Genomic DNA, 19,031 nt, shown 5'->3' with positions numbered 1-19,031 from the left:
AGTGAGCACCATCGACCTCGAAGTTAATATCACAATTAGATCAAGCCATTACTAATAGGGGCTAAGTAATAGGGGCTTGAACTTTCCACCCATTGTGTTAGAATTAGCTCCCAACTCTCTGGCCAAAGCTATGAAATTGTACATATTTTATTCTAACCTTTCAGAACTTTCCACTTTTGGATTCTAGTCCTGTTGGGTTTCCTATACTGGGCTTAACCTATAAAGAATCCCTTCAGGTTTATATAAGGCCATCTGTGTCTGCTCAATTCAGTTTCTTTCGTTATTCTCTCAGTTAAATGCCTTTTTTTTGCTTTATCTTTTAAGGGTCAAGACAGTGAACAACCTAATTATGACTTTTGCCCTATGGAACTCATGTTCACTAGGGCCAAGCAAAAGAACAGCATCTTCATCTTTCTTTCAATACTTGAACCTTCTGTGGGTGTCAAGGATTGAAGTTTATTGAAGGCCCAGTGATGATCTTTCCTGACCCTTGGTTTTCTAGTTTCTAGGTAGTGGTTGGGAATGAACTTTCTATCACAGGTTTGTTTGTTTGCTTTTTTCCCATCTCTGTATATTGGTGAGAGAAGCTGATGAAAATTGATTTCAGTAAAAGCAAATTGTTTCTTATTTATGCCTCAGTCAGTGAAAGTGAAACGGAATCAATTTTTGTTGCTACTAAAGAATGGTTACATTCTTAAGACTATCAATAAAAAGAGATCATGCAATATTTTATTTTATATTTAATAATTTAATCCTAGAGTCCATACCATAGGTGAGGTTTGACTTTTGGAAGATTTACTGTCTGTTGTGCATTTTAGGTTTTCTGGAACCAAACCAAAGAACCTAGGAAACAACACTAAGCTCATAGAATGGTTACCACAAAACGACCTGCTTGGTAAGTTGCTGATGTGTTTGCCGCTTATTGGCTTTTGGGTTTTAATTGTGTAAACATGCTTTTATATTTGAATTGTTTGCGCATTGTATGAGTACTTTATGATAGTCATTATGCTTTTCAATTCTTAGATTTCAGACCACAAATCAAGTTTTTATTTATTGGAAAATAACATGCAAAATGTAATCATTTGGGCCTATAAATTAAAGTTTCCACATATAAAATTTTTATACTGTTCAACAATCTTAATTATCTGGAAAATATACTTAATAGACTATATAAATTAGCAATGAATAAAGTTTTACCTGTTTAAGCTAATCAGCTATAAGCAGTAAAATTAAAACAATGAAAATGTGGATTCGTATTATAGTTTTATTACAGATGTGTTGGAGAATTCAGAGTAATTAAACATTAATTTTTTTTTTAAACTGAAGAGACGTTTAAGGCCAACAATAGTCAGTTCATTTTAACTTTACTTGGATCATCTGCCTAGATTTCATCCTAAATCATCTGGCATTTCTGAAGCACTTTATTTCTTTTGATTATGAAATTTTTATCCTCAAACTCAAAATTAAAATAACATTTATCATATGCATACCTTTTAAGTTTATTGAGCCTTAATAATTTAATTATATGTTCAATAATCACAGATAATAAAATGTAAGTTACATTTTCTTCATTAATTTTCTACAATATTATTTATTAATTATATTATTTCAAAGGTATTATTTATTAAGGAACTTGTAAAAAAGTTATTTATTTTGACATTCTTAATCACTGCTTTTTCAATAATACAAATACTTAAGAAATTATATAATAGTGACTTTAAATTTTAAATTATACTAATAAAATAGACATTTTGAAAGTATTTTCTATAAGCTACAATGACCCTCCCCCTGAAATACAGCAGATTTAATTTTTAGTAACTGAAAAAGCAGCAGAGATTTATAGTTATGTTTAAATAATTCCTTTTCATCTAGTTAAGTATAAATACTTTATAAATGATAAAACTGAAAAGGAAAAAACAAGTCAATTTACCTTGCTTGACATTTGAAATTTTTTCCCTTTTTTATTTTTTTAACGTTTTTTGTCTTTTCCTATTAAGACTTCAGAATCCAAAAATGTAGAGAAAAAAGTGAGTAATTTACATAAATTCCCTATCAGCTAGCTCCAGACACCAGTGTGACCCCAATATCTAAGAACATTTGACCTTTGATCTGTTTTTTAAGCTGTGAAGTTCTAAAGAAAGCTGTGGATACCCAGTGGTCCATACCAGAGTGCTCTCCCCAAGCCCATTTCTCCTCCAGATAACCGAGAATCTCAGCTCTTTAACTTTTCTGAATCAGTGTCCTTTTTTTGGTAAATTTTGTACAATAATTTATTTATTTTTAATTGTGGGTATGTAAATATACATAACATAAAAGTCATCTTAATCATTTTGAGTGGACGAACAGTCCTTTGACTTTAAGTACATTGACAATACAGTGTAACATTCACTACTATTTTCATCTTCCTAGACGAAAACTCATATTCATTTAGCTATAACTCTCAAATTTCCCTTTCTGTCACCCATGGTAACCACTATAATGATTTCTGTCTCAATGAATTTGCTTATTCTAAGTATTTCTAATAAGAAATCAACAATATTTGTCTTTTTGTGTCTGGCTTTTTTCTCTCAACATGAAGTCTCCGAAGTTCATCTGTGTTGTAGCATGCAGTAGTACTTCACCTCTTTTATGGCTGAAAAATATTCCATTGTGTGGATATACCATATTTTGTTTACCATTTATCTCTTGATGAGCACTTAGATTGTGCCACCATTTGGCTATTATGAACTTTGATGTAAAAATACACATTTGAGTCCCTCCTTTCAATTCTTTGGGGTACATACCAAATGAGTGAAATTGTCAGGTCATATACTAATTCTGTGTTTCACTTTCTGAGGAGCCATCAAACTTTTCCACAATGGCTACACCATTTTACATGACCACCAACAAAATGTATGAGGGTTCCTACTTCTCTGAATCTTTCCAACATACGTTTTTCAGTTTTTAAATTTCTTTTAATTTTTATAATAGCCATCCTAATGGGTATGAAGTGGTTTCTCCTTGTAGTTGTAATTTGCATTTCTTTAATGGCTGATGATGATGAGCATCTTTTCATATCCTTAATGGCCATTTGAATATCTTTGGAGAAATGTCTATTCAAATCCTTGACCTCTTTTTAAATTTTTTTTAAAAGATATTTTGGATTACGTAAATGTTACATCAAAAATAGAGGGGATTCCCATATACCTTACTCTTGCCCCTTCCCACACTTTACTCCACTTACAACATCTTTCATTAGTGTGGTACATTTGTTACAAATGAGGAACATGTTTTTAAATCAAGTTGTTTATCTTTTTGTTGTTGTAGGATTTCAAAAATATAGTCTTGATATTTAAACCCTTATTAGATATATGGCTTCCAAATATTTTCTCCCATACTTTAGGTTGTCTTTTCACTTTCTTAGTAATTTTCTTTGGTGCACAAAAGTTTTTAATTTTGATATAGTCCATTTTATCTATTTTTTGTTGTTTATGTACATGCTTTTGGTGTAAAATCTAAAAATCCATTGCCTACTATAAAGTCCTGAAGCCCTTATAAGAGTTTTATAATATTAGCTCTTGTATGTAGGTATTTATCCATTTTGAATTAATTTTTATCTGGTGAAAAGTAGGGGTCCATATGCATTATTTTGCATGTAGATTTTCAGTTGTCCCAGCACATTTGTTGAAAAGACTGTTTTTCTCCATTGCATGTTTTTGGTACCCTTGTGAAAAATGACCGAACTACAGCTGTGTGGATTTTTCTCTGGATTTTGAATTCTATTTCCTTGGTCTATATGTCTATCCTTATATTAGTACCACAGTTTTTAAATAACTGTAACTATTCATTACTGTAGCAAATTTTGAAGTCGGGGAGTGTGGGTTCTTTAGTTTTGTTATTTTTCAAGATTGTTTTATCTATTTGGGGCCACTTGCAATTCCATATGAATTTGAGGATCAACTTTTCCTTTTCTGCCAAAGAAAGGCTGCTGGAGTTTTGATAAGGATTGCATAGGCAGTATGACGTCTTAACAATATTGTCTTCCAATCCATGATGTCTTTCCTTTTATTTGGTCCTCTTTAATTTCTTTCAGCAACTTTTTTTTTAGTTTTCAGTGTACAAATCTTTTACCTCCTCGATTGTATTTATTCCTAGGCATTTTATTCCTTTACAGCTATTCTAGATGGAATTGTTTCTTTGATTTCCTTTTCAGATTGTTCATTACTGATGTAAAGAGAACCAACTGATTTCTGCTTGTGTATCTTGTATCCTGCAACTTTGAATTTATTTATTAGTTCTTGTAGCTTTCTTGTGGATTGTTTGGGATTTTATATATACAGGATCATGTCATCTGCGAATAGGTATAATTTGACTTCTTCTTTTCCAATTTGGATGTCAATTTTGCCTAACTGCTCTGGCTAGAATTTCTAGTACAATGCTGAGTAACAGTGGGCATCCTTATCTTGTTTCTGATGTTGGAAACAATTTGCATTGAAAGTGATATTTGCTGTGGGTTTTTCATAAATGACCTTTGTCATGTTGAGAAAGTTCCTAGTGTACTTTTAAACTTTAACATGACCTTTACAGGTCCTCTAATGGCTTCCAAACTGTGATCATAAGATTGCTTCAGGAGGAGAAATAGGACTTTTACTTCCCACCACCTCCTCCAACACATAAATTTATTTATTTATTTTTCCCTGCCCCAGCCCCCACCCTTGCCCCTGCTACCACCCTTTTTTGCTGTCTGTCTCTTCACTGTGTGATCTTCTGTATTTCTCTTTTTATTTTCTCTTCTCATCTTTCTCTTCTAGGATTCACTGGGATTCAATTCTGGAGAACTCAGATGTGGGGAGAGGTTCCCTGTCAATTGCGCCACCTCAGTTCCTGGTCTCTGCTGTGCTTCACCTTGACTCTTTCCCCTTTGTCTCTCTTTTTGTTTTATCATCGTCTTGCTGCATGACTCACTTGCGTGGGTACTGGCTCACCGCTGGGGTACTCGGCTTGGTGTGCAGGTGCCTGACTCACCACATGGGCACTCGTGCAGGTACTCGGTTCACCATATGGGCACCCACACGGGCACTCAGCTCACCGCACGAGCACCCAGCTCACTACACAGGCAACTGGCTCACTATGCACGCATACTTTCTCTTCTTTTTCACCAGGAGGCCCTATGGATCAAACCCAGGTCCTCCCATATGGTAGACAGAGGCCTTATCACTTGAACCTCATCCACTTCCCACACGTTTTTATGATTGACTACAGGACTTGCTGATAAGGATTTCTTCAAAGAAAGGATTCTTCTGCTAAAAGAAAGTTTAAAATATAGTGCTAGGGCAATATACCTGAACTGGTCTCTTATTTGGGTCTAGGAATCTGAGAAGCACTTGTGGGTAAGGGCTAGAGACACTGGTTGACCAAACCCCACTAGCTGTTGAGGTGTAAGGGGCTCTGGAACCCTACTGAGAAGTGGTTCACACCCATAATCACTATTGTATATGGGTACATATACTTACTGTGCATCTTAAAGGATTTGTAGTCTACAAGTCATAATTCCATTCTGGCCATACAATGGTTTTTCTAAGTGCAGTGTTTCTTTTTCTTACACTAAGATGAAAGTCTTTGGATCCCTTTTATGAATCTTAGGCTGCTCACTAGCAGATGTGGATTTTGAATACCTCATTAACTCTTACCAGTTTTCTTTTCTATTCCTCTGACAATTAGGTATTGCATGATGTTTCATATTTCACAATTAATTTTTACAGATGTCTATCCCTACTTGCTGGTATACCTGAAATGTACGACTGGAACCTAAAATTGTGAAAGTGAATGTTGACTTCACTTGAATGTTGTAAATAGCTCTTGCTTTAGATAAGCATATAAGCTTTTCATGGACTTACTATAATCCAGCCCTACATTTTTCCATGTTTTTTTTCCTAAGTGTTTTTGATTTTGATATAAATGCTTGAGTAACCAGAAAGTAGCTCTTTTTAGAAGGATGTGGTTGCACCCTGATATTCATGCCTATATCTTGCTTTCAATGATTTATTGATTATTGGTCACTTAAGTAGGTGTTGCAAGCAAAATGATTGTTTTTTAGAGCAAGTGGCAATATCAGCTATTAAAAGTGAATTTTAATTGTTATGTACAAATCAGGTAATATATGTGTAACAAACATATTTTAATTGGTGTATAGCGGGAGTCAGTGAATTTTTGCCTTTAAAAGTGTGTATCTGAAAGGCAAGTATACTTGAATGATAATTTTAAAGAAATGTCTGGAAAAAATCTTTCATTTAGAGTAATCTGCAATGTTGTAAGTTGTTTTCTTTTTCATTCATTTTAGGGCATTCAAATATTAAAGCCTTCCTGAGCCATGGCGGTTTGAATAGTATATTTGAAACTATGTATCATGGCATACCTGTGGTGGGAATCCCACTCTTTGGAGACCATTATGATACTATGATACGGGTACAGGCAAAAGGCATGGGAATATTGCTAGAATGGAAGACAATAACTGAAGGAGAACTCTATGAAGCATTGGTGAAAGTTATCAATAATCCCAGGTAAGGTTTTGATTAACATTAAAGCAGATGAAATATATATGTCATACTGTACTAGCAATAGCCAGTTATTGTCAATAAATTGCCAATAAACCAACTATAGAAGTATCCTTTAGGTTCCTATGTAATGCTTTGTGCATGTTTTCTATAATTCAGAAATTTAAAAATAGCAATCATTTGGCAAGCCATATTATGACCTTGAATATTATTCTACTAAGATTTGCAAAACCTAAGTAGAAACTACAATGGAAACTACCATTGGATAACTGTGGCATGTCAAATTATGTGAGCTTTTATACTAATCATATACCACTGTTTTTATTATCTACATTATAGAAATGAGGAACCTGAAACTCAGAGAACTTAAGCAATTTGCCCACAGTTACACAGCTAATGGAGTAGAAATTTGAAACCAAGCCTGTCTGATTCCAAAGCCCTATGTTTTTTGGATGTCATGGTAAACCTAAGTCCTGGGCTTCCCTAGCACTGGACATCACTGTAATGCTGACATTTACTTACTCAGAAGAATGACTAATCAGAGCCTTTTTAATCTTATTTTTAAAACTCTTGATGGGTCCTGAGTTTATCCAGTTCACAAATGATCTCAAAGGGTGGAAAGGAGGCCTGTGTAGTTTTAAAACAAAGTAGTACTTTGTCTCATCTTTAGACATGGTATCTAGTTTATCTTGTATTTTGTGTTTCAAATGACATGAAAAATTTTGAAGATTGTGAAGTTTTCTGTTTCTACCTGGGGGATATGTCTTAAAACTGGGTTGAGGAATATTGTCATAGTCTAAGGAACAACCAATAATAAGAAAATTCCTTAATATAAAATGATGCAGCTTTCATATAAAATGCTGGAATCCAGCATACTGAAGGTACATTATGCTGTCTTTACTGGGCTAAGAGGAGGCCTCCGTGCTCTGGCTCAGTTACTCGAAACCAATATTTTGATCACACCTCTGGCACTTGTAAAAATAGGTTCTGTGTCCAAGGTTACCTAAGTATATCCCATCTTCTGTATTCTGTAGTTTTCCTTTTGAAATCTAGTGCCTTTTCAAAATATGTTTTTTTTTAATTAAAAAAAAGTATGCACCATACAGGTTTTAAAGGAAGATTTGTAAAATATAGCAGTAAAGTAGAGTTTATAGGGGGAACAGTTGCAGAGCTATTGAGATTGGGTCAGTTTTGTAGAAAAGAGCAAAACGCTGGCTTATCCATAGGTAATCCAGTCCACTAGTGTTCTATGAGGTATGATTCAGGTGGAATCAGATAGACAACAGGCTATGATCTTAGGTTACACTGCAGGTAATTCCAAGCTATACAATTTTGTAATGTGCTAAGTGCTTAATTTCAGAATTTGTTTTTCATTTTGGGTGATGAATAAATTTATAACATTCTGAAATGTATTCATGTTAAATACTGAATTCTTTGCATATAACCATTGAAAAATCTAAATATTTAACTAAAAAGCTCTTGCACATTGAAGATAGAAAGAAATCTTAGTCAATGTAAAAATAACGTTTGAGTAATAGGTCTTTTGCTAAAATCATTATGTAAACTGAAGTTATTAATCTGTCTTCCTTTGTTTCAAATATCTGACAGATTTTCACCTTAGCGTACAATAATCATTTAAAAGTATAATTTGCTTCACTAACATTGTGTTCAAGATATTCTAGTTTAAGCCAAGTGATCAATATTGCTAATGAAACATTACTTATTTTTCATTCATAACTTAAAGGAGATTAGTACACATCTTTCTCTTAATCTTACTAATGATTTGGATTTATTTGATAAAAGCCTATTACCATTCTTCTTTGGGAGAAATTCATTAGAGGTGGAAACAGAAGGGGAATTACTTCTAACTAACCTAGCACTTACCAGTCTGTCACCATTAACTTTTACTTACTAGAAGACACTTAAACTGTGATGTTCAAGTCACAGGAGCCTGGTACAAGATAATTAATTTTATTAAAAGGAGCGTTATCCAAAAGATTCCTAGGAATAGTTTGGAGCTTGCTTGAGTAACCATTTCATTTTAATTATGTTATTCTTTTTTCTTTGTTTTCATTTTGCAACATTCATATTCTTAGTGTAACACAGACTGTGCTGAAAGGACAGTATGACTTACCAGCAAATTTGAGGCCAGTTCCAAAATAAAAACTACCTTTCCTTCACAATAATCTATCTGTGAAGTCCCCAATATTCCATCCCAGTTGTTCCATGGATGTGTTACCTCTGAAAAGAATAGTTGTGGAAAATTGGAACTGTTAGTAAACATCCCAGCTTTATGAGTCTACTGGTAGGAGTAAGGGGCTTATTGACAAGATTCCTTATCCCATACCTAGAAAACGTGAGGCACAGTGGTCAAGACTTTTCTAATAGTGATCCAGACCAAGTGAACCTTGTGGAGTTTTCATATGGATAATAAGTTTACTAATAGCAAGATGTCAAATTCCCCACTAGAGAATCTTTGTCAGATGTAATCTGTATAGTATCTCTGCATCATCATATACACAGATTTACACTTTTAAACAACTGGATTTACTATATAAAAGTAATTTTGTTGTGAGACTATGATAATAGAGAAAACTTGCCTTTTAAAAATTGAGTCCTTTGAGGATTGTGTGAAAATGGCAGAATAGGAAATTCCAAGAATCAATCCCTCCAGCGGAACAATTGTTAAACAGCCAGGAACTGTCTGCATGAGCTTGTTTCAGATTCCAGAGATGGTAGAATACTGTGCAACATCCAGAGAAAAACAAGCGAAAGAAGCTGATACATTTTTTTTTTTTTTTGTAAATAGTGGCAAATTTCACTCTCTGTGCAGTGGCTGCCATCACTGCAGGCTCGTGGCAGGCAGCAGTAAAGTTCTCAATCCCGGCTCCTAGTGAAGCTTGCTGGTGCCATGGTGGGATGTAAAGTTCCCCAGGATCCAGGTTGTGCAGACCAGTTGCTGATCACTGTTTTCAGTCAGCTACTTCAGATCTCTGGGGGTCTGGTTCTGAGATGGCCATTGTTCTATCCCACCTCAGGCAAAAGCTGCAGAGGAGCCTTAAAAGCAATATCTTAACTCAAAATTCAGAAAAGCAGTTCAAGGGCGGCATTTACTGGGCAAATGCCGAATCAACAAGTTCAAAGAGGCATAGGAAAGCTTCTGGCACCTTTACTGGCCCCTCTTTTATCCCTACCCTAGGGAAGTGTGGAGCCATCTAATGCATTCTTTGTGGGTCCCTCACCTCTTGGAACTTGGAAGTAGCAACCTAGGTAACTCCTCTCTGGCTTGCCCTGCCTCGCAGAATTTTCTGTATAGCCAAAGCAGCATTGAACAGTAAGAAAGTGGTTTAAGAAACAATTGAGTCTGGCAGGATGAGACAAAAGCTTACCTGCTTTAAGTACAGCAGTGTGACACCCAAGAGAGAGAGGTCTGTTTCCTAAGGAATGGAGGGACATTGACATTTCTGAATACAAGAAAACACCTAAAGCACTACCAAGGCCAGGACAAGACACAAACAACAGAAAATCCAGGAAGAATCCAGAACAAAGGTACTAGAGCTAATAAATGAGTTCAGCAAAGTGGCAGGATACAAGATTAATAAGCAAAAATCAGTAGCGTTTCTTTACACAATGAGTAATCTGAAGAGGAAGTCAGGAAAAATTTCCATTTATTAATACAATAGCAACTAAAAAAAGTGAAATATTTTGGAATAAACTTTACCAAGGACATAAAGGACCTGTGTTCAGAAAACTATAAAATACTGCTAAAAGAAATCAAAGATGACCTAAACAAATTGAAGGACATTTTGTGTTTATGGATTGAAAGACTAAATGTTAATACATGTCAATTCTATCCAGGCTATTTTACAGATTCAATGCAATCCCAATAAAAATTCCAACAGCCTTTTTTTTTTTTTTATTTTCAGAAATGGTAAAGCCAATTATCAAATTTAGGGTAAAGGATTCCAAACAGCCAAAAAAATGTCTTAAAAAAGAACAAAGTTGGAGGACTCTGACTTCCTGACTTTAAAGCATATCACTCTCTTGTAGTGGTAAAAACATTATGGTACTGGCATAAAGACAGATATATTGATCAATGGAATTGAATTGAGAGTTCAGAAATAGACCTTCACATCTGTGGTCAAGTGATTTTTGACAAGATTGTCAAATCCACCCAGCTGGGTCAGAACAATCTATTCAGCAAATGGTGCTGAGAGAACTGGATATCCATACCCAAAAGAAAGAAACAGCACCCTATCTAATGTCTTCTACAAAAATTAACTCAAAATGAATCAAAGACCTAAATGTAAAAGCTAGAACCATTAAACTAGAAGATAATGCAGACAACGAGCCAAAAAACACTAAACAGATAACAAGCACAAACAGAGCAGAAAATGAGCAGAAACAAAGAGCAAAACAGATAAGGGAGCCATCTTGGGAGGGTATGTATTTACATAAAATGATGAAAAATTTATGATTTTGGATGCATAATGTACAAAGATATAACTTTTAACATACCAAAAAAATTGGGGAATAGAGGAATAAGAACAGTGAATTGCATATGCTATTGAAGTTAAGTTGGTATCAAAGCAAAAATGAATGTTATATATTTAGGATGTTAAATTTTACATAAAGAAAATATCTGAAATATATATTCAGAAAGAAATGAGAAGTGACTCAGTATGATATAATACAAAAATAAAATAAAATAGATATGAAAGTAGGCATTAATGGAAGAAGTGTGGATCCAAAAAGGTATAAGACTTACAAAGCCAAAATAGCAAATAGGTAGAAGAAAATCCCACATTATCAGTAGTGACTTTAAATGTAAATGGATTAAACTCTCCAGTGGAAGTCTGAAATTGGCAGACTGATTAAAAAAAGCTTGAAATAACTATATGCTGTTTACAAGAGATTTATCTTAATTTCAAAGACTTAAGTAGGTTGAGAAGAAAGGGTGAAAAATACATGTGATGCAAGTAGTAATGAAAATAGTGGAGCTAGGTATACTGATATCAGAAAAAATAAACTTTCAGTCAGAAATTCTTACAAGGGACAGAGAAGATCATTATATACTGATAAAGGAGTCAATTTAACAAGAAGACATAACAATTTTAAATATATATGCACATAACAGCAGACCCACAAAATATATCAAACAAATATTGACAGATATAAAGGGAGAAATGGACAGTTCTACACCTCTTACAACAGAACATCTACAGATGTTCAAAAAGTAAATAGAAGACTTGAATGATACTCTAAATCAACTACACCTAACCTAGGACAATTCAGCCAATAGCAGAATACACATTCTTCTCTATTGCACCTAAATCATTCTCCTAGTATAAACAGACCATATGTTAGATCACAAAATAAATTTCAATAAATTAAAAGATTATGGAAATCATACAGTGTATCTCCTCTGACCTCAATAAAATGAAACTAGAAATGAATAACAGGAATGGAAAAGTCACACATGTGAAAATTAAACACCATACTCTTAATCAGTGGTTCAAAAAAGAAATGACAAGGGGAATTAGGAAATATCTTGAGATGATGAAAACAAAAACAAAAACATAGTAAAATGTATGTGATACAGCAAAGGTAGTGCTGAGAATGAATTTTAAAACTCTGAATGCTATATTAAAAAAAGAAGAGAGATATCAAGTCAGGAACTTAACCTCAGAACTGGAGGATCTGGAAAAAGAAGAGAAAACTAAACACAAAGTGACCAGGAAGAAGGAAATAACAAAGATAGAGTGGAGTTAAGTGAAATAGAGAATAAAAAAAACAATAGAAAGAAACAATAAAACCAAATGTTGGATGTTTGAAATGATCAATAAAGTTAACAAAGCTTTAGCTAGACTGAAAAGGGAAAAAGAAACTGGAAACAACTAAAATCAGAAACGAAAAGGGGCATTACTACCAACCTCACAGAAATAAAAGGGAGGCTGCTATAAACTACTGTATGTCAACAAATTAGATATACAGTGATTTAGAAGAAATAGATCTCAACAAACCAATAACTAGTAAAGAGATTAAATCAATAATCAAAAACTTTCTAACAGAAAAGCCCAGGGCCAGATGGCTTCACAAAGGGACTTTTACCAAACATTCCAAGAAGAATTAATACTAATCCCACTGAAACTCTTCCTCAACTCCATCAACATTACAAAGGGCATATATGGAAATCCCACAGCTATCATCAACATTAATGGTTAAAGACTGAAAGCTATCCTTCTAAGATCAGGAACAAAACAAGGATGCCCACAATCACTACTGTTATTCAACATTTTAATGAAAGTTCTAGCCAGAGCAATTAGCAAGAAAAAATTTTGAGAATCATAGACATTGGAAATACAGAAGTAAAACTTCCCTATTTGCAGATGACATAGCTTCTATACAGAAATCCTGAAAAATCCACAACAAAGTTACTAGAGTTAAGTGAAATCATCAGAGTAGTAGGGTACAAGATTAAACCCCCAAGTCTGTAGTGTTTCTATACACTAACAATGAAAATCTGAAGAAGAAATCAAGAAATAAATTCCATTAACAATAGCAACTAAAAGAATTAAATATTTAGGAATAAACTTAGCCAAGGACATAAAGGGACCTATATTCAGAAAACTACAAAACAATGCTAAAAGAAACTGAAGACCTAAATAAATGGATGGACATTCTATGTTCATGGAGTAGATATTAACAATAAATATTGTTAAGATGTCATTTCTGCTCAGTGTGAATTATAGATTCAATACAATCCTAATAAAAATTCTAATAGTCTTCTTTGCAAAAATGGAAAAACCAATCATCAAGTTTATATGAAGGGGGTAAGGAGTACCAAATGGTCAAAGCCATTGCAAAAAAGAACAATGAGATTGGATGACTCACACTTGCCAATCTTAAAACTTATTACAAAGCCGCCGTAATCAAGACAGCATGGTACTGGCACAAGGACAGACATATAGACCAATGAAATCAAATTGAGAGTTCAGAAATCAACCCTTTTGTTCTCTCTGACATGAATAAGTAAATTCATAGAATCAGAAAGCAAAAAATAGTTACTGGGGTTGGGGTAATGAAGTGAGAGTTAATGCTTAAATTGTACAGTTTTATTTGAACTGGTGGGAAGATTTTTGTATTGGATGTTGGTAATGATAGCACAACATTGTAATAGTCTCTCTCGGCCCATTAACATAGCCATTTGAATGGTCTTCCTACCATCGACTCTTCCTTTCATTAAGCTTCTTCCCAAATAATCTGGTTTACTAACCAATATCTCTGATCTAATGAGTTCTTGGTTCTAAGAACTAAGCTACTTATCTTGTCATTCAGAGCACCCATGAGCAAGATTCATCTTTTCTTTCCAGTGTAACTTCTAACCAAATACCCCTCATATTATATACTCTTTACAAATGTACTTGTTCTAGACATATTCTCACTCTCCCACATTCATGCTTTAGTTCACACTCTTCCCTCAACCTAATAAATTTTCATGTGTCCAAATTTTTCTTTCTTTATAAGGCAGAGCTCATAGGCCATCTCCTTTATTATGCATTTTTTAATACCTACCAATGTTAATTATTTCTCTTTGAATGTTTCTGCCCCTCTTTGGTGATCATTTTTACATTTAACTTGGTATTTATAATTGCCTAAGTTTGTTGCACATTATAGATGCTTTATGGCCATATTCCTTTTTAGATTCTTAGTTGTGATGTTCTTAGTGACTGTCACAGGATCTTGGTCTAGGACAGGAGTTCTTAACCAGGGTTCCACAGATCCCCAAAGGGTCCATGGAAAGATTTCAGTGGGCCTGAGCTTGAATTTAAAAAAATCAAATTATCTTTGTTTTCTCTGATCTCTAACTGAAATCTAGCATTTCCTTCACTTACGAATGTATGCAATAAATAAATTACAGTAGTATTAATTTCACTTGACTGGCAAAAGAGTCCATGAAGCAAAAAAAGGTTAAGAACCCTTGGTCTAGAAGATGCTCAGTATGTCTTTATTACATGAATTGAATGAACAGATAGAAAAATAATGAATTCAAATGATAGCGATTATTTTCAACTCTCTCACTCATGAGCTGTGTTGGCTTATTCCAGAAGAGAATATACCATGATGAGTCTAAAGATGAAAATGGAAAAAAAAAAAACAAGCCCTCAATAGGGGCATTACTTATATTAGATCCATACATACTGTTTATTTCATCTCTTTTAACTTGCCTTCCCTTTGATTAGTTCCACTTAGGTGATTTACCTGATATCTAGCATTCTTCTTTTCTTCCATATGGTCACTGAAATATACTTCATCCTGAAGTTCCAGCTAGTAGACCACTCTGGACTACCCATGTAATTCTATTCCTACAAGTTTAGCAAGAGTCCATTGTGTTTCTTCCCAAGCCTTTTTAATCCTCTTCTTAATGTGATAATATCATTGAATTAAATATTACTTAAGTGGATGAAATTTTGAGTGTTGAAAGGTTATGTCTATGAAAATTAAATTGTTTAGAAAGATATGATAAAGGTGATTCGCTGGGGAAAAAAAATGTTATTAAAACTAGGGGGGAGCGGGTGGTTGTAAGTGGTTGAGTCCTTAAGTTCAATTTCTGATACCTCCTAAAAAAAAAAAAATCTAAGCAGAGTACAACTATACCAAATGAATAAAATGTCAAAAACAAAACAAAACAAAAACCCCTAGGCATCAGGAAGTGAATAGTGAAAATCTGAGAGGGCAGAGAATAGAAAGTAAAAATTTAGAAAGATTCTGCCTTCAGATGGCTTCACAAGTGTCTGTTACTTCTCACTCCACTTTAACGAATCTTAAACTGGAAATCATAGATTATGATGTGGTTTATGCAAGAAAGATGAGACATGTGGAATCAGTGCAAACTCCAAATAGTTATCTGTGTTCAAAGAGGCATTGGCCTTTAAAAATATATTTAAGTGAGCAGTTACAGATTTTTAAATTCAAACAAAATGCTTGCACTATATTTTATCACTTCTTATGATTCTCCACTTTGATTTTTTACTAACTGCTTAAAGGAGTCTTCTTTATTAATCATACATATATGCAAAATACATACATTTATTGCATATAATACCATCTATAGCTCCATAGTTACTGTTTTTTCTCACCCATTTCATCTGTTTAATAATAACTTCACACTATCCTTTAATGCTATTTTAAACTAAAACAAGACCAAATATCATTACTTAAGAAAAAAAATTAAAGCAATGGAACTAAGTTTTGCATTTTTTTCTCCATCTCCTTTTGTAGAATCTAATAAGTTTACTCCCCTCCCTGGCTGCAACCCATTGATTCATAGATATATAAAAGCATATGGAGAGAATGACTAGATGTGTATAGGCAGTATGGGGTAGTATGGACAGAGCATAGAGTTTGGAGTTAGAAAAACTTGTATTTGAATCTCAACTTTGTAATCATAATAAAGTTACCTAGGCTATCTGATTTTCATTTTCTTCATTGTTTAAAAACTTGCTAATGGGTTTACATAAGAAAATATATTTAAAGCACTAAACCCCTAACACCTGGCACATATGAAGTATTTAATAAAGGATGGTTATTGTTCTTATTTCCCTTTTTTTAAACTGAGAGAGCCGAAATAATGAACCTTGCTACAGAAATGATCTTTCTGTGTTTTGCCCCCAATCCATAGCTACCGTCAGAGGGCCCAGAAGCTTTCAGAAATTCACAAGGATCAACCTGTTCATCCTGTCAATCGGACTGTCTATTGGATAGATTACATTCTTCGTCACAATGGAGCCCATCATCTACGTGCTGCTGTTTATCAAATCTCTCTCTGTCAGTATTTTTTGCTGGATATTGCCTTTGTGCTTTTGCTTGGTGCTGCCTTGTTTTACTTCCTCTTGTCCTGGGTGACAAAATTTGTCTCCAGAAAAATCAAAAGTCTCTGGTCTAGAAATAAGCATAGCACAGTTAATGGACATTATCACAATGGAATCCTCAATGGCAAGCACAAAAGAAATGGCCACATTAAACATGAAAAGAAGGTGAAATGAGCCAGCAGCCTAAGTGATATTAACAAATCTGTTCAGTCTGACATTTTACACTATAATTTAGTCTAACAACTACTAAAAGTAAAAGCATCAGTCAATAATTCTAACTCTCCCTTATCAGATCTTACTAATGAAATTCTGTGGAATTAAGATAGCTGTAAAAAGCACAAACCTAAAATGCAAAAATGTATTTTTATCCAAATACGGATGCAGAGAGTTTTGGCACTGAACCTTTTAGAAGCCTTAATTATTTAAATCAATTAAGTGACTGTGTCAGACCTTAGTTTTAAATCTTCATGTGTGTGACCCAGAATAAGGAATGGTTTCTTTTTTTCTTAAAACAATTTTGTGTATATATGTGTGTGTCCTAATTAAGAGAATTTTAGCTGACTGCTTGCTATATTTCTTGAATGTACAACACATTCAAGAATGTGTTAGCAGCAGTCAGGGTCCAAAACGTTTCTCTTCTAGCATTTCATATAGTGAACTCAGAACACTACCATGAAAGAACATTTTTCTCTCAAAACTGAATGCCGAGGAAGAAAATGAAAAGATAAACGGCAGTTTTTTGTACTTTGTTGTTCTGTTGTTTTAGTTTATTTTTCCTTTGTTTTGTTTTTTGTTTTCCTTTTCTTACAGACTATGGACACTTCTGGGGGGGACAACATGTAACTAGGTAAATGTATGAATTGGTTGTCATGTTTTATTTTTGTTTTCCCTTAACAGTTTTCCTCTGGGAAGAATTTTATAGCTTTTTTTTTTTTTTTTCATTTTAGTGAGTTCATTATGTTAAGTGTATAATTAAGACCTAGCAACAGAGCCCCAGTTTTTGTTCAAAGTACTGAAGATTACTGAATTGTTAAGCAGGGACATTGAATGTTTATATAATTGTTTGATGGCTTTTTAAAAATGTGATATTTGAAAGTTCAGGTATTATTCTTCTGAAGTTATATCTTTAAAGAAATCATTTTCTTCTCCCCTTTTATTGTCTGGGTCACACAATCTATATTAAATAGTTGCCAACATTTAATTCTTTGAGATGAAACATTCGCAGTACTTTGTATTGGTACCTGCTTTGTCTGGATGGTTTTGAGACCTTATTTACCATTCAAACCTTACATGATATACGAAAGTGACAGAAAAAAATGTACTACTTGTTTGTGAAAATGAGTTCCTGTGTTCCTCCTTATTTCTCAACCCCCAACTCAGCAGCCTTTTTTGTCATTGTGGCTGACATGGAACAGTGACAGTACTCATTTGAGAACAAGGTTGCAAGGTACAGCCATCATAAAATCAGGACCTTCCTGCTGAACCATTCTCTGGTTGGCAAATATGAGTTTATTCCATGTCATTCTGTTTACTTAGCATTTGCACTGCACATGTGGAGTGTATGCTTTATTTATTTGTAGTTTAAAATCCCACATCTGACAGCTGAAAATAGAAAAATATATCATTTACCTAATGTCAGTCACTAACATGGGAAGAGTTGTGAAAATTCTAGAATGCTGTAAATCCTTGTCATACACAATGACATACAACCACATTACAGTCCCACCAGGAGCCACTCTCTATTTAGAAATAATGTCATAAGTAGTTCCTAATATACAGTGCAGGCAAATGTACTGCTCTCAGAATACTTGAAGAAATGGTATTATTCATATAAACCTATTATACCTTTTCACAATCTCATCACAATATTACATTTAAAGGGAAAAAGACAAAGGCAATGAGTGGTGGGATGGTAACAGGATTTAAGAGTGTATGAATGAGTTGATTTTACTTTTTTGGAATTGGATGAAGTTGACAGTAGGCACTGATTGGATGATTAAGCATAAATTAATCTCCACTGTGATAAAGACTTAAACAATAAACATGATTTAAAATAGATAAATGTTGTTGAAAGAAAAATTTTATTCTGCTTTTATTTTACAATCCATTGTAAACATGACAGGTCTCCCATGTTATATATGTGTATATGAGTGTGAAAACAGAATATGATGCATGAGAATTTTTTTTTATTATTAAACAGAGAGACTGGCTTTATAATTGCATCAACATGGATATTAAAACTCTGTCCCAGAATTAAGGTTGTTAACTTTAGATATTTAGTGATCATTGCTGTTTTTTTCTAGTAAGCGAATTGTTAGCCAGTTTGGGTAAATAGTGTAATTTTAAATTTTCTACTCATGGGCTAGATTCTCCAATAAAGTTTTCAAGAAGGTATTTATTCATTTATTCTTTTAGAAGGAGCTTCTGTAAATATTTGCGTGGCTGGCCATCACCATATCAAAAACAAATGAAAATTAAGATATCTACTTAGAAGTCCTTTGTAGCAATAATTTCTAAATATCCCTCCACATAAGGATATAGACAGAATTTTGATGTCCAGATTTGGAGGGGAGTTTTGTTTGGGGTAAAGCAGTGGTTTGTGATCTTTCAGAAATTGAAGATAGCT

The 19,031-nt window shown here is 33.8% G+C and overlaps 1 protein-coding gene across 1 annotated transcript in view; it reads left to right on the top strand.

The window, feature by feature from the left end:
• UGT8 (UDP glycosyltransferase 8) overlaps nucleotides 1-18,799 on the top strand; it is a 98,064-nt gene extending 79,265 nt beyond the window's left edge. The window contains exons 4-6 of the mRNA XM_004480884.2: nucleotides 819-895; nucleotides 6,320-6,539; nucleotides 16,216-18,799. Coding sequence (XP_004480941.2) covers nucleotides 819-895; nucleotides 6,320-6,539; nucleotides 16,216-16,579 — 661 coding nt within the window. The 3' untranslated portion in view covers nucleotides 16,580-18,799. The remainder of the gene's footprint in view (nucleotides 1-818; nucleotides 896-6,319; nucleotides 6,540-16,215) is intronic.
• Nucleotides 18,800-19,031: the final 232 nt, after the last annotated feature.

This window comes from Dasypus novemcinctus, chromosome 1 (assembly GCF_030445035.2).
Source record: "Dasypus novemcinctus isolate mDasNov1 chromosome 1, mDasNov1.1.hap2, whole genome shotgun sequence".
NCBI lineage: Eukaryota > Metazoa > Chordata > Mammalia > Cingulata > Dasypodidae > Dasypus > Dasypus novemcinctus.
The sequence above is the reverse complement of the archived record's forward strand: the minus strand, read 5'-3'. Positions and strand labels throughout refer to the sequence as shown.